Below are 12,850 nucleotides of genomic sequence, written 5' to 3'. Positions count from 1 at the left end.
GTAATCAGGCCCAGTATGGCACTGTTATTGGTGCAACCTATAGTAATCAGGCTCACTATGGCACTGTTATTGGTGCAACCTATAGTAATCAGGCCCCCTTTGGCACTGTTATTGGTGCAACCTATAGTAATCAGCCCCCCTGTGGCACTGTTGTTGGGGCACACTATAGTAGTTATCAGCCCCCCTATGGCACTGTTGTTGGGGCACACTATAGTAGTTATCAGCCCCCCTATGGCACTGTTGTTGGGGCACACTATAGTAGTTATCAGCCCCCCTATGGCACTGTTGTTGGGGCACACTATAGTAGTTATCAGCCCCCCTATGAGGGGGATAGATAAGGTTGTGTTTATTCTCAATCATACACAATAATTAGACATGAAAACTGAGTGTTCTCATCAGCGGCGGCTACGTGGGATTATTCATCTTGTCTCTCACAGATCTATGAGCCCTCCATGCACTGCCCCGGGAGCCCCGAGTGTGTATCATGTCCTACATCTCTCATAAGCCTGCAGGATCAGCCTCCACGTATCATCACACACACTCATAGCGGGTCATTTATCTCTTTTTGTCCGTATTTTTCACCTCTGAGCACCTTCTCATTTATTATTTTATCTTTTAGCTTGTGTTAGATTTGTCACTACTATGGGTTGGGCTGGCGTTTCTTTGGGCCAAAAAATGTTGCATATTGTAGACACTTTGAAAAGAAAAATGTCATTTAGCACACCTGGGATAGAAGATAAATGCTTCTCTGTGACAATAAACCAGTGTCCTGCGGCCTTCAGTGCACATCTCAAAGAGTCCAAAAAAAGGCACAAAAATCTCAAGGCAACAAATAAAATGACCCCCATAGTGTAGCTACTTGGTAGCAATTTGTCACCACCAGGGGGAGCTCATTGCTGGTAGTTCATACAGCTCTCGTTGATGTTATAAACAATGTGTGCAGCGCCTCTAGTGGCAGATGAGTGGTTTAGCACCTACCTTTTTTTCTCATGAGCAGCTCAAAATAAGGTTTAGGCAAAAGCATTGCCCACCGCCCCCATGTGTATCCAGGATTATGCCGCACCTCTGTATCCATACCCTCCAACATCACCAAATTTACAGGGTCAATGGCTTCATATTCGGCTTGTCTTGACCCTCGAAAAAGGTTTTTATTCGAGGGTTCTGCGTTATCAAAGGCTGAGGCAGTAGGTGAGTCACGGAGCCGAGAGGAGCAGAACCGGCTGGAGCTCGGGCTTTGGTCTCTACACATCAGCTGGAGACATGTTCTGTCTGAATACTATCACCTAGCATATAGCAGGAGAGAGGATGTTCTCTATGGAGAGTGGGCCCCGCAGCAACAGAAGTATTATTATATTATTATTATTGTGCTCCTCAGACCATTCTGTCTACCTTCAGACTCTTGTCTCCCACAGAAACATCTGTTCTCTTCTTTAGATCCCTCTTCCTTTCTTTAGAATTCTCGACCCCTCTGTTTCCAATCAGACCCCTCTGTTTCCAATCAGACCCCTCTGTTTCCAATCAGACCCCTCTGTTTCCAATCAGACCCCTCTGTTTCCAATCAGACCCCTCTGTCCTTTTATAGACTTCTGTAACCCTCATAGTCTCCTCATTGTTGATCTGTTCCTTACAGACCCCTTTACCGCCAATTCTAGTCTTCTTTGTCTACCCCAGACCTTTATTACTGCTACCTGCTTTGTCCTCTTTCAGCCCACCCTGACTCCTCCAGACACCACCTACATACTGCCCGTGACTAGTCTATCTCTCTTCTGTCTCTTCTGTTCTCCTCTCAACCCCTCTGACCACAGCTTTTCCCATTAATGAAGGAAAAAGATACAGAAGGATGTTGACCCCATCCCCCCCCCAACATGTGTCCTTAGTGTGGAATCAGAACACCCAAGGTATGGGGAGCCTGTTCTCACTGAAATGTCAGTTTTGTCTGAGGTTCATACAACTAGAATGGTCAAACATGATGTAACGCGACCAGCACGATGATAGCCAAGCAATAAGCCCTCCAGTCAGATAGACACTGAGTGTGTACAGTAGTGGTTTATTATGGTCTCAGTATACACATAATACACAGATACTACGTATAAAAGGTACAAAAATAAATTCTGAGTACATTTTCATATATAATTTCTCAAAGTTTTGAGAGGTTTTTAGTAAAGAGCCACATTATGGAGTGGAGGATGAAGGTTTATACCGAGGCTTCATAGATGTCTGCCCACATTTGGATGGAGGGGGCAGTTGTGAGACCCTCAGTCAATAAGCACACATGGCTACATCAAAAGAGGCCATTGAGGTCCATGTGATTGCAGTAAGACAAAACCTGCACATATAAAGGCTTCTTGAAAGAAGGAGCTGGTCGGATCTACTGCAATGGTAGATTTGCTATGAAAGGCAGGAGATGGGTGTGAAAGGTTAAATGTGCAGAATGTTTGATGAGATCATACAAGGTCCAAGGTTCACACTCCACATAAGAAAGTATTTCCGTAGAATGACAGAGATTGAAAAACCAAACATGGCAGCATCTGTGGTGTTCACATTAACTGGTGGAATCCCCAATGTGACCTTGACTCTTTTCTAATGTATAGGTCATGTTTCGTATGATGCCAGTGCACAAGCCGCGACTCCAAGGAAGCTTCCCTGTGTGCCCATAATTGCCAATTGTCTCACATGGATGTAATGAGAAGAGTTGTACATTATTGACGTTGGACCTAAATAGTCAAAATGGGGCCTTTGGAGAGGAGCAGACACGTTGGCCCAGATTATTTGCCCTGTCCAGTTTTTTTTGTTGTGGTTGCAGGTTGTCCGACACTTTTGAAAACTGTGCACCTAAAGTAGAATATTGATGTGTGTGTTCCTCGTTTGCACCACATTTATTCTTGCCATTTGAGACAATTGTATCACAACAGCATAAAACATAGTGCACCAAGAAAAAAAAAGGTGTTATATCCTGAAAACAGACTGGACTAATTAAGAGTGTGCAAGACTAGTGGATTGAGAACTGCACTATGGCAGATTGCACACATTTTCATAGATCTGGGCCATTGTCCATTTCTTGACTTCATGTGGACCCGCGGCGCATGGATTTCTGACCACTAGGTACAAATTAAGGGGGTGTTGAATTTAATGTAAATAAATTATTCTGAGATAATTTGCCACAATCCGTCCATATGTTTGTCCTCTAGGACTAGAGGGACTAATGTTTGGAACTTGAAAAAACGTGAATTGGTTTTTAAGTTGGTGAAATAAAAGATGTTGGGTCAGAGCCATCACCTGCTACCTGCAGCTGACCGGGACATGAAGCTGCACCAATTTTTATAAATGCCCCTAAATTACTCTTCTCTTCGGTGCTCCATAACCGATAGTCAAGTGCTGTGAGTTCCCGTTACATGAGAGGACACTTTCCATTAATTGGAGAGGAAGTCAATGGCAGCTCTGACGATCTTTGAAGTCTTGACATCCATTGCTGTGACTTTTATTTCGGTGTCTCCAAACTGCATGCTGGCCTTAATCTCTCGCCGCAAGACCTTGCCGTTGGCTTCATCGACATCAGGCAGGTCGAGGTTGATGGTTCCGCACTTCCTGACGCCAGGATCTGTGATGTACACCACATCGTCACTGGAGGAACAGTAAATGTTGATGATGATCTTGCGTTGGCCGAGGCGAGCCGGGCAGTAGCTCCTTTGCACAATATCTCCGAGGGCCACGGACTGGTCCACAGAGACAAATTTATCAAAGATGTCAGTGCACCAGTTCTTTCCTTCCTTCATTAGGAGCTTTTCTTTTGGGTGTTTTCCTTCCACAAATTTGTTTAGGACACCCACCCCGTAAGTGAGTGGTGATCGCCTCACCCTTACGATGGTCGGGTCTATGCCAAAGAGGACGGCTCCTTTGAGTATCGTCAGACCAACGTCTTGTGGGATGATGACCCGGCACACTTCACTAAAAGCCGACTGCACAGCATTCTGTAACATGGGGGACTCTGCAAAGCCGCCCACCAGGAAGAGATACTTGATGCCCTTCACCTCAGGCTTCTTCATGAGATCTCCTGTGAACAAAAAAGTCAAAGTAGCATTACCTCATGGTGGCAGAGGGGGAGACAGCAGTTTACTACACCTCATCCACTTTCGAGTAGATCTAGAACTGCACATCAAATTTTCCTAACAATTTGTACTTCTTTTGACTGATAAACTATGGGCTGACCTGTCATTCGTTGCTGGAAGTCTCTTGACAATACAAGTTTGTAAAGTACAGGACGGGTCAGACCAGAAGACGCTTATCGCAGTGAAACCTTGCATCATATTGGTTTCAGGATTACACATCTCTCTAAATATGAATCTTACAGATGAGCTGAGTCCGGCAGTAGAGCAGAGCTGTGTGCGCTGTGCACACTCCTGCAGACTCACGTACACACGATATACATAGTTAATTACAGGTCGTTACCAAAGCGGTAAATAATCTATATCTGCAGTCTGACAAAGTAGCCCAAAACATGCCCCGCTTTGTGTCTGCGCAGGTCTGCTAAGGGCAGATTATCTCAGAGTTCTGGGGTGGACCACCAATATATCTGCCATACAGCACTGTATACTGTACCTATGTGCTGGACGATCTGCTGGATGGTGGGCTGGAAGAGCTCGTTCATGGCCTCTGACGACATGCGGAGCATCCCCTGCGATGACCACTTCACAAAGTTCACACTAGGATAGTAGAAGAATTGTAAGCTTATCCCCAAAACATGGAATAATTATTCCCTATGAAATAATTATATGATACAGCACCTATACATTTACTTGTATTTATTGATCATTCAATCATTAGTATTATTGCTATTAGTTAGTGCAGATCCCCCCATATACAGAAAGTCCTCACCGTAGCCATCAATACATCTACAAAATCACTGAAATATCAAGAGCGCCACCTGTAGGGCACAGGAGGAATATCAATGTACCCAAAAGTCCTCAGATGTCTGACCCACAATAGTGTCCTGTGAAGAATACATTAGTAGCTATGGGGTTGGTCTTGCCTGAGTGTATGGATTATATTCGCCACTCTTACTCTATTGCCTTAGTGGCCTAAGATCAGGAGATGAACAAGTACTGGGTGGTGCTGAAGGAAAACATTGAGGACTACATAGGCATTGTATAGCACTGATAGGCTCTCACAGCAGTACTACAAATTACTCTCTATACTTGTGATGATCTGACCCATTAACCTGTCTACCTCCATCACCCACCTGCTCTTCCTCAGGGCAGTCTCCACGTTCTGCCTGGTGTGCCTCCTGTAAAAGTCTATGAACGAGAAGGGCAGGGAGATGTTCAGGTGGTTGGACCTCTGCGGAGCTGCTGTTCTCTTCCGAGCCTCAAAGGCGATCATCAGGTCCACCCAAGCTGCTGGGCGCTTCACCTTGAAAGTCTGGATGAAGTCTTCACCAAATATCTTGCACAACATCTTCTCAAAGGCGAGGTCCACCCCGACAGCTCCATAGGGACCACCTATATGGACAGAAGACATCATAAGGCTACTATATTGGGAGGTGTTCCTTTGCTTCTCTAAACTAATTGTTAGATATTGATATCGCAGAGTAGGAGTCCAGTGGGTAGGGCTATCTGTCACTTATTAGGACCACCTCCTGGACTCATTTCTTTAAGGTTTTGATATGCTCTGCCCTGTACCTGATGCCTTGTACAGCTCCTTGAGGGTCCCCTGCGGCTGCTCGATCTGATGCACTGTCAGATCCACCGTCCCTCCGCCACAGTCAGCCACTATGTAGCGGTCACCTAAAAGTGGAAGGAAGCGAGACACAAACTGTGACAACTAGATACAGCTTCCTGCAAGAAATCCAAATGCAATGTGCCTCTTTAAAGTGGTTTTCTAGGAACATGAACATCTGATACAAAAACACATAATGCTCTAAATAAATGAATACAACAAAACTCAATGTCATTAATCACCAAATGGTGCTTAAATAGTTTGCTTTTATGATTCACAAGATTCCCCTAGATGGCCACCACAGGACACTACAACTCCCATGATCAATCAGTTCTTAGTTATAGCTCCTCACTTCTACGTTCTGCTCCCAGTGATGATGAAACAGACGGTCCTGATGATGAAGCCATCCTGTAATTATACTGTATGTATACTGCATCCCGCCCTGAGCACTAAGCCTCTGAGTTTCAACCACAGCTGATAGGCTTCTTACAATGTTTCAGCGGTTACTCCTTTATTTTGGAAACGTTAAACCAACGTGACGCACAAATCTCCCTTTAGATAACTGTTATGTACTTTGGGTATCGAAAATTTTTGACTCTTTGTTTGATTGCAGTCAATTGATAATATCGAAAAAGTTCTCTTTTTTTGCTCATTAATGTGTACTCTGCCCCCATCTTGACAGAAAAAAACAAAATGTAGATTATTTTTGCTAATTTTTTTAGAAAAACTGAAATATCACATGGTCATGCGTATTCAATCTCTTTGATCAGTATTGAAGAGAAGCAGCTTTTGAGTTGGTGCAGCCAGTAGTCAGAGATGCTCCATGGGGTTAAGGTCAGGGCTTTGGCTGGGCCGGTCAGGAATGGTCACAGAGATGTTCTGAAACCTCTGTTTTGTTATTTTAGCTGGGTCAGTGTCTTGTTGGAAGGTTCAGCCCAGTCTGAGGTCCAGAGCCTTCTAACCTTTTTATCCTGGTTATCTCTGTACTTGGCCATCATCTCCCTACTGCATCTCTGGAGTTTAGCCACAGTGATTTTGGAGTTCTTCTTTACCTCTCTCACCAAGGCTCATTTCCCAAGGCTCTGCTTAGTTTGGCTGGATGACCACTTAAGGAAGAGTTGTGGTCATCCCAAACTTATTATGGATTATGGAGGCCACTGTGCTCTTGAGTGCTACAGAAATTAGTTGGTAATCTTGGCCAGATCTGTGCCTTGCCACAATTTTGTCTCTGAGCTCCTTGGGCAGTTCCTTTAGATCTCATAAATTTCTCATGCACTGGGAGCTGTGAGGTTTTATATAGACAGACAGATGTGTGCTTTTCCTAATCAAGTGCAATTAAATAGAGACTGACTCCAGTGAAGGAGTAGAACCATCTCAAGGAGGATCAGAGGGAAATGGACGGCATGTGATGTAAATATGAGTGTCACAGCAAAGGGTCTGAATACTCATGAACATATGTTATACAAATTTTTCTTGTTGAATAAATTATCAAAAAAATCTACATTTCTTTTTTTTGTGTCAAGATGGGGTGCGGGTGTACATTAACAAGCAAAGAAAAATAACTTTTTTTTATCTTACCAATTGGCTGCAGTGAAACAAATAGTGAAAATTTGAAGGGGTCTGATTACTTTCTGTGCCTACTGTACACTGTAACGAGCCCATAATCCTTGAGATTTATTACTCCTTATAATAATTGTTTCCATTTCGACAAGCGGCAATATAGCATATGTGAAGAGAAAAGGATGGTGCAATGTATCTGTGCACCTCCAGATGGTGCCAGAGGACACAGACGCTGATCTAAGTGCAGCAGCCTGAGCCCCAACTGCTTTCTGTGGCTATAAGAGGTATAGTGGATGCAGCTAAGGGCCCCTGCCATGCCATACAATGCCTTGGATACTACGGCTTCTTATATCTTACTCACCCGCCTGCATCTCTGACCACAGCTCCCCCATTCCAGTCTCCACGAGAAACGTGCGGCTATGCCGAGACCTTCGCAGTTGTTCTCTCGCTGGTGATGAAGAGGAAAGTTCTGGTTATAGGAGTTTGTATATTTCACCTTACAGAAGGGGTGTGCCCTGACCGGTGGTCCCTGATGTGGGCCTTAAGAAAAGATTATCTCCTGGGTAAACATGAGATACTGTCTATGGCAACAGTGAATGAGATCTGAAGACATCACTTAAACTTGGATAATATCACATCTTTGGTCTGGGTTGAAGCCCTTACCTTGCCTGAAGCTTGAGTCTACAGAGCGATCAGTGGGGTAGCCATTGAAGAAGGCCTTACAGCTGAGGTCAATGAGTTGGTGGAGCCGCAGCTTCCTGCAGTAGATCGAGGCAGCTTCTGGCTCCAGGGCAATCAGGAGCTGCTCAGGATATTCTGGAGACACCAGGCCTGCCTAGAGTGTCATAAAATTCAAGAATTACCAAGCCACATGGAGAAAGAGGATACCTCCGTCCACATGAAATATGGAGACTTTCCAATCACATCCATAATTTATCACATAAGGGTCAGTACCCAGATCAACCGTCACCGAAGACCACTTACAGGTGCATGGGATTACAGTGGTGAATTGAGACTGCACCTCATAATCTACAGGACACAGCAACTTCAGACATCTAGCATCCATTCCCTGGTGGGTCAGAGCTGTTTTGTGTAATGGTTTGTCGATGTGGTGGAACATCTTACCAGGTAGGCTGCTTCTCTCATGAATTGCTTTGCCGGCTGCTTCCAGATGGCAGGGACGGTAATCACCCATCGAATTCCTTCATTCTCATGCAGAGATGGACATTGTTCCTTCAGTTCCTTTTAAGCAGGATAAGAAGACATTGATATGCTGCTATCTAAACCCCCCACACAAGTCCTACATCCACCACAGTTAACACAGACATGGTCGATATGCTACACACGCATAGTATTTGTCCCTATTGTATATTAAGACTTACATGCACTGCGTGCTCCTTGAAGAACCTCAGAGCATGAGCAAAAACCTCTAGTGCTTGGACCTTCTTGCCATTCAAGGCTTCCAGTTCTGTCTTCATGGTGAGATCCTACAAAAATGCGACAGAAAAGAAGATCACACTCATTGTCCTTATTTATGGGCAAACAAACTAGCCTCGGCCCTAGGGGATGATTAATGGCTGTATGAGATGTAATGTAACCTGTGTCTTGTTTGTTTGCAAGGAACTAGCAACACGTAAGAATGTGCCTCTCGTAGTGTATGTATGTAACTGTAACATTCAGCCTATCTCTGTGTGTAACAACTGCCGGAATACTATGCATAGAACAATTCCCCCCCATAGGATCAATAAATTACTATCCTATTATGTGTAGAGTCCCTCAGAAGACATGGAGGACTCAGAAGGTGTCTTACACTGGTGCTGTGAATCTTCATCTTGAATTTCTCAAAGTAGAGCCAATCTCGAGCCTCCTCAGGGTCCAGGTCATGGTAGAAGTCTCGGGCTGTGTATCCAAAGCTATGGAACGCTTTGTCGGGAGTCAGGAGTAGACTTGTGGGAGTTTTCTGATGGGCCACACCGGGATCTCCTCCCTCCCATTTCCTAAAAGTTAAGGAAGATATGGATTATTGGTGGAGCCTTGTGACATGTTGGTGAGGATTTCATTTAGTGCTGGATGTGACCGGACACATTGATGACCAGAAGGACACACTGAGTACTCTAACTTATAGACTTCCACCTGACAACACCATTGGGGGATGTTGGACCAAGAAGGATATACCAACATTCTTGGTATATACTATGAGCAGTAACAGTGAGGAGATTATATGTAGCCATGACTCATTGCTACAGCCCTTGTTTATACATTCCAGACAAAATAGATGTCATTTATCACATTTCCATAATTAAATCAATCTGGAGAGTGGCGGATGTGTGTCATGAGGCCGGAGCGAGGAGTGAGGTCAAGAGTCTGCTACGTCTGCCGTAGAACGATACTGTTCTACTACACTTTGTGCTCTGACAATTATCAATTGTGCAGGAGACCAACTACCCATGGAAGCCAAGGAAGGAGACCTTTCCACCAAGCTTGATGCAGGGGACCCCTCCATTATGGATGGGACGTAGACCAGCGGGCCATAGGGGTCAGTGTAGAGGACAATTCATAGAGATCATAGCAGGGGACCATAGAGGTTGGGACAGGACTAGCTCATAGAGGTCATAGATGGTAACTCATCCGTACATGTTTATGATGGAAACCACTTGAAGCCAAGGAATGATAGCAGTCAATAGAGACTCATCTATAACAGGAAACTTCTCCACAGAGGTCATGCAGGAGACTGATTGACCATAGAGGTCTGAGTAGGTCATAGGGGACTCCATAGAGGTTTGTATTGGACACCTCTCTATGGAAGTAGTGAGGCAGGAGAATCGTACGTATAGATCTATGTAGGTCTCCATAGAGCCGGCTGCACTAGAGCGGGTGGACTCTCCTGCCCTGGCACTTCAAGCGTTCCACCTATAGCCACCTTGGAGAGGGCACATACTAGGGCAATATTTAGCATATTTGCAGTAATGTGGGCCATATGTGGGAGACATGGGGTTCTTTCAGGCCTCTCTGGACATTACCTTTAAGGGGCAGCCACCTATGAGGTGAAATCTATTATGGGGGGGGGGGGTAATGGATGACTCCCTGCCCTCGCCCATGTTCCTGCTCTTGATCACTGAGGCTCCCTCATGCCTGACACATAGACAGAACATCCTGTGGTATGATATGGGCGGACGGAGGTGAAGCCAAAACACATTCCAACATTCTTTGGTTGCTAGGAGACCGGTATATCCCGAATTTCGCTAGTTTATAGTAAGATTAGGCTGGGGTGCAGATGAGCGCTGGTATCTGGTGCCGCCTTTCTCTGCTACTATTAGGCAGGAGCTTAGTCAATTAGATGGAACTCATTATGGACATACATGTGGACATTCACTGGCCTGAGATTACCTGAGCAAGTGCTACACGTGGTGGTCACAGCCCCGCCCCCAGCATTACCTCATCATGTGAATCACTTCAGGATCCTTGACGAAGCTGAAGGCATAACCACTGGATGTGGTGCCAAAGTCAATGGCCACGACCACCACAAAGCGGGATAAAGGGACCGAACGGTGCTCACTCCTCTAAAATACAAGGATGGCAGGAAATAGTTATATCTCACATCAGTATATAATATTACCATGTATATGGAGCATGCCGGTATAACCTGGGGATCCCCTGTATATAATGATATATGTACAGCCGGTATAACCTGGGGATCTCCTGTATATACTGATATATGTACAGCCGGTATAACCTGGGGATCTCCTGTATATAATGATATATGTACAGCCGGTATAACCTGGGGATCTCCTGTATATACTGATATATGTACAGCCGGTATAACCTGGGGATCTCCTGTATATAATGATATATGTACAGCTGGTATAACCTGGGGATCTCCTGTATATAATGATATATGTACAGCCGGTATAACCTGGGGATCTCCTGTATATACTGATATATGTACAGCCGGTATAACCTGGGGATCTCCTGTATATAATGATATATGTACAGCTGGTATAACCTGGGGATCTCCTGTATATAATGATATATGTACAGCCGCTATAACCTGGGGATCTCCTGTATATAATGATATATGTACAGCCGGTATAACCTGGGGATCTCCTGTATATAATGATATATGTACAGCCGGTATAACCTGGGGATCTCCTGTATATAATGATATATGTACAGCCGCTATAACCTGGAGATCTCCTGTATATAATGATATATGTACAGCCGGTATAACCTGGGGATCTCCTGTATATAATGATATATGTACAGCTGGTATAACCTGGGGATCTCCTGTATATAATGATATATGTACAGCCGGTATAACCAGGGGATATCCTGTATATAATGATATATGTACAGCCGGTATAACCTGGGGATCTCCTGTATATAATGATATATGTACAGCCGGTATAACCTGGGGATCTCCTGTATATAATGATATATGTACAGCCGGTATAACCTGGGGATCTCCTGTATATAATGATATATGTACAGCCAGTATAACCTGGGGATCTCCTGTATATAATGATATATGTACAGCCGGTATAACCAAGGGATCTCCTGTATATAATGATATATGTACAGCCGGTATAACCTGGGGATCTCCTGTATATAATGATATATGTACAGCCGGTATAACCTGGGGATCTCCTGTATATAATGATATATGTACAGCCGCTATAACCTGGGGATCTCCTGTATATAATGATATATGTACAGCCGGTATAACCTGGGGATCCCCTGTATATAATGATATATGTACAGCGGGTATAACCTGGGGATCTCCTGTATATAATGATATATGTACAGCCGGTATAACCTGGGGATCTCCTGTGTATAATGATATATGTACAGCCGGTATAACCTAGGAATCTCCTGTATATAATGATATATGTACAGCCGCTATAACCTGGGGATCTCCTGTATATAATGATATATGTACAGCCGTATAACCTGGGGATCTCCTGTATAAAATGATATATGTACAGCCGCTATAACCTGGGGATCTCCTGTGTATAATGATATATGTACAGCCGGTATAACCTAGGAATCTCCTGTATATAATGATATATGTACAGCCGCTATAACCTGGGGATCTCCTGTATATAATGATATATGTACAGCCGTATAACCTGGGGATCTCCTGTATATAATGATATATGTACAGCCGGTATAACCTGGGGATCTCCTGTGTATAATGATATATGTACAGCCGGTATAACCTAGGAATCTCCTGTATATAATGATATATGTACAGCCGCTATAACCTGGGGATCTCCTGTATATAATGATATATGTACAGCCGTATAACCTGGGGATCTCCTGTATATAATGATATATGTACAGCCGCTATAACCTGGGGATCTCCTGTATATAATGATATATGTACAGCCGCTATAACCTGGGGATCTCCTGTATATAATGATATATGTACAGCCGTATAACCTGGGGATCTCCTGTATATAATGATATATGTACAGCCGGTATAACCTGGGGATCTCCTGTATATAATGATATATGTACAGCCGGTATAACCTGGGGATCTCCTGTATATAATGATATATGTACAGCCGCTATAACCTGG

The 12,850-nt window shown here is 44.2% G+C and overlaps 1 protein-coding gene across 3 annotated transcripts in view; it reads right to left on the bottom strand.

Annotated features, from left to right (window-relative positions):
• Positions 1-2,027: 2,027 nt before the first annotated feature.
• The window catches only part of HSPA12B (heat shock protein family A (Hsp70) member 12B), a 29,166-nt gene continuing 18,343 nt past the window's right edge, over positions 2,028-12,850 (bottom strand). For all 3 annotated transcript variants that reach the window (XM_072126413.1, XM_072126412.1, XM_072126411.1), the window contains exons 4-13: positions 10,708-10,832; positions 9,083-9,269; positions 8,655-8,759; positions 8,398-8,514; positions 7,936-8,107; positions 7,634-7,720; positions 5,676-5,780; positions 5,237-5,495; positions 4,597-4,700; positions 2,028-4,051 (exon numbers count right to left, since the gene is read on the bottom strand). In XM_072126413.1, coding sequence (XP_071982514.1) covers positions 3,411-4,051; positions 4,597-4,700; positions 5,237-5,495; positions 5,676-5,780; positions 7,634-7,720; positions 7,936-8,107; positions 8,398-8,514; positions 8,655-8,759; positions 9,083-9,269; positions 10,708-10,832 — 1,902 coding nt within the window. In that variant the 3' untranslated portion in view covers positions 2,028-3,410. The remainder of the gene's footprint in view (positions 4,052-4,596; positions 4,701-5,236; positions 5,496-5,675; positions 5,781-7,633; positions 7,721-7,935; positions 8,108-8,397; positions 8,515-8,654; positions 8,760-9,082; positions 9,270-10,707; positions 10,833-12,850) is intronic.

The sequence above is a fragment of the Engystomops pustulosus genome, chromosome 1, assembly GCF_040894005.1.
Source record: "Engystomops pustulosus chromosome 1, aEngPut4.maternal, whole genome shotgun sequence".
In the NCBI taxonomy this organism is placed as follows: domain Eukaryota; kingdom Metazoa; phylum Chordata; class Amphibia; order Anura; family Leptodactylidae; genus Engystomops; species Engystomops pustulosus.
This window is presented reverse-complemented; position numbering and strand designations above follow the sequence as displayed.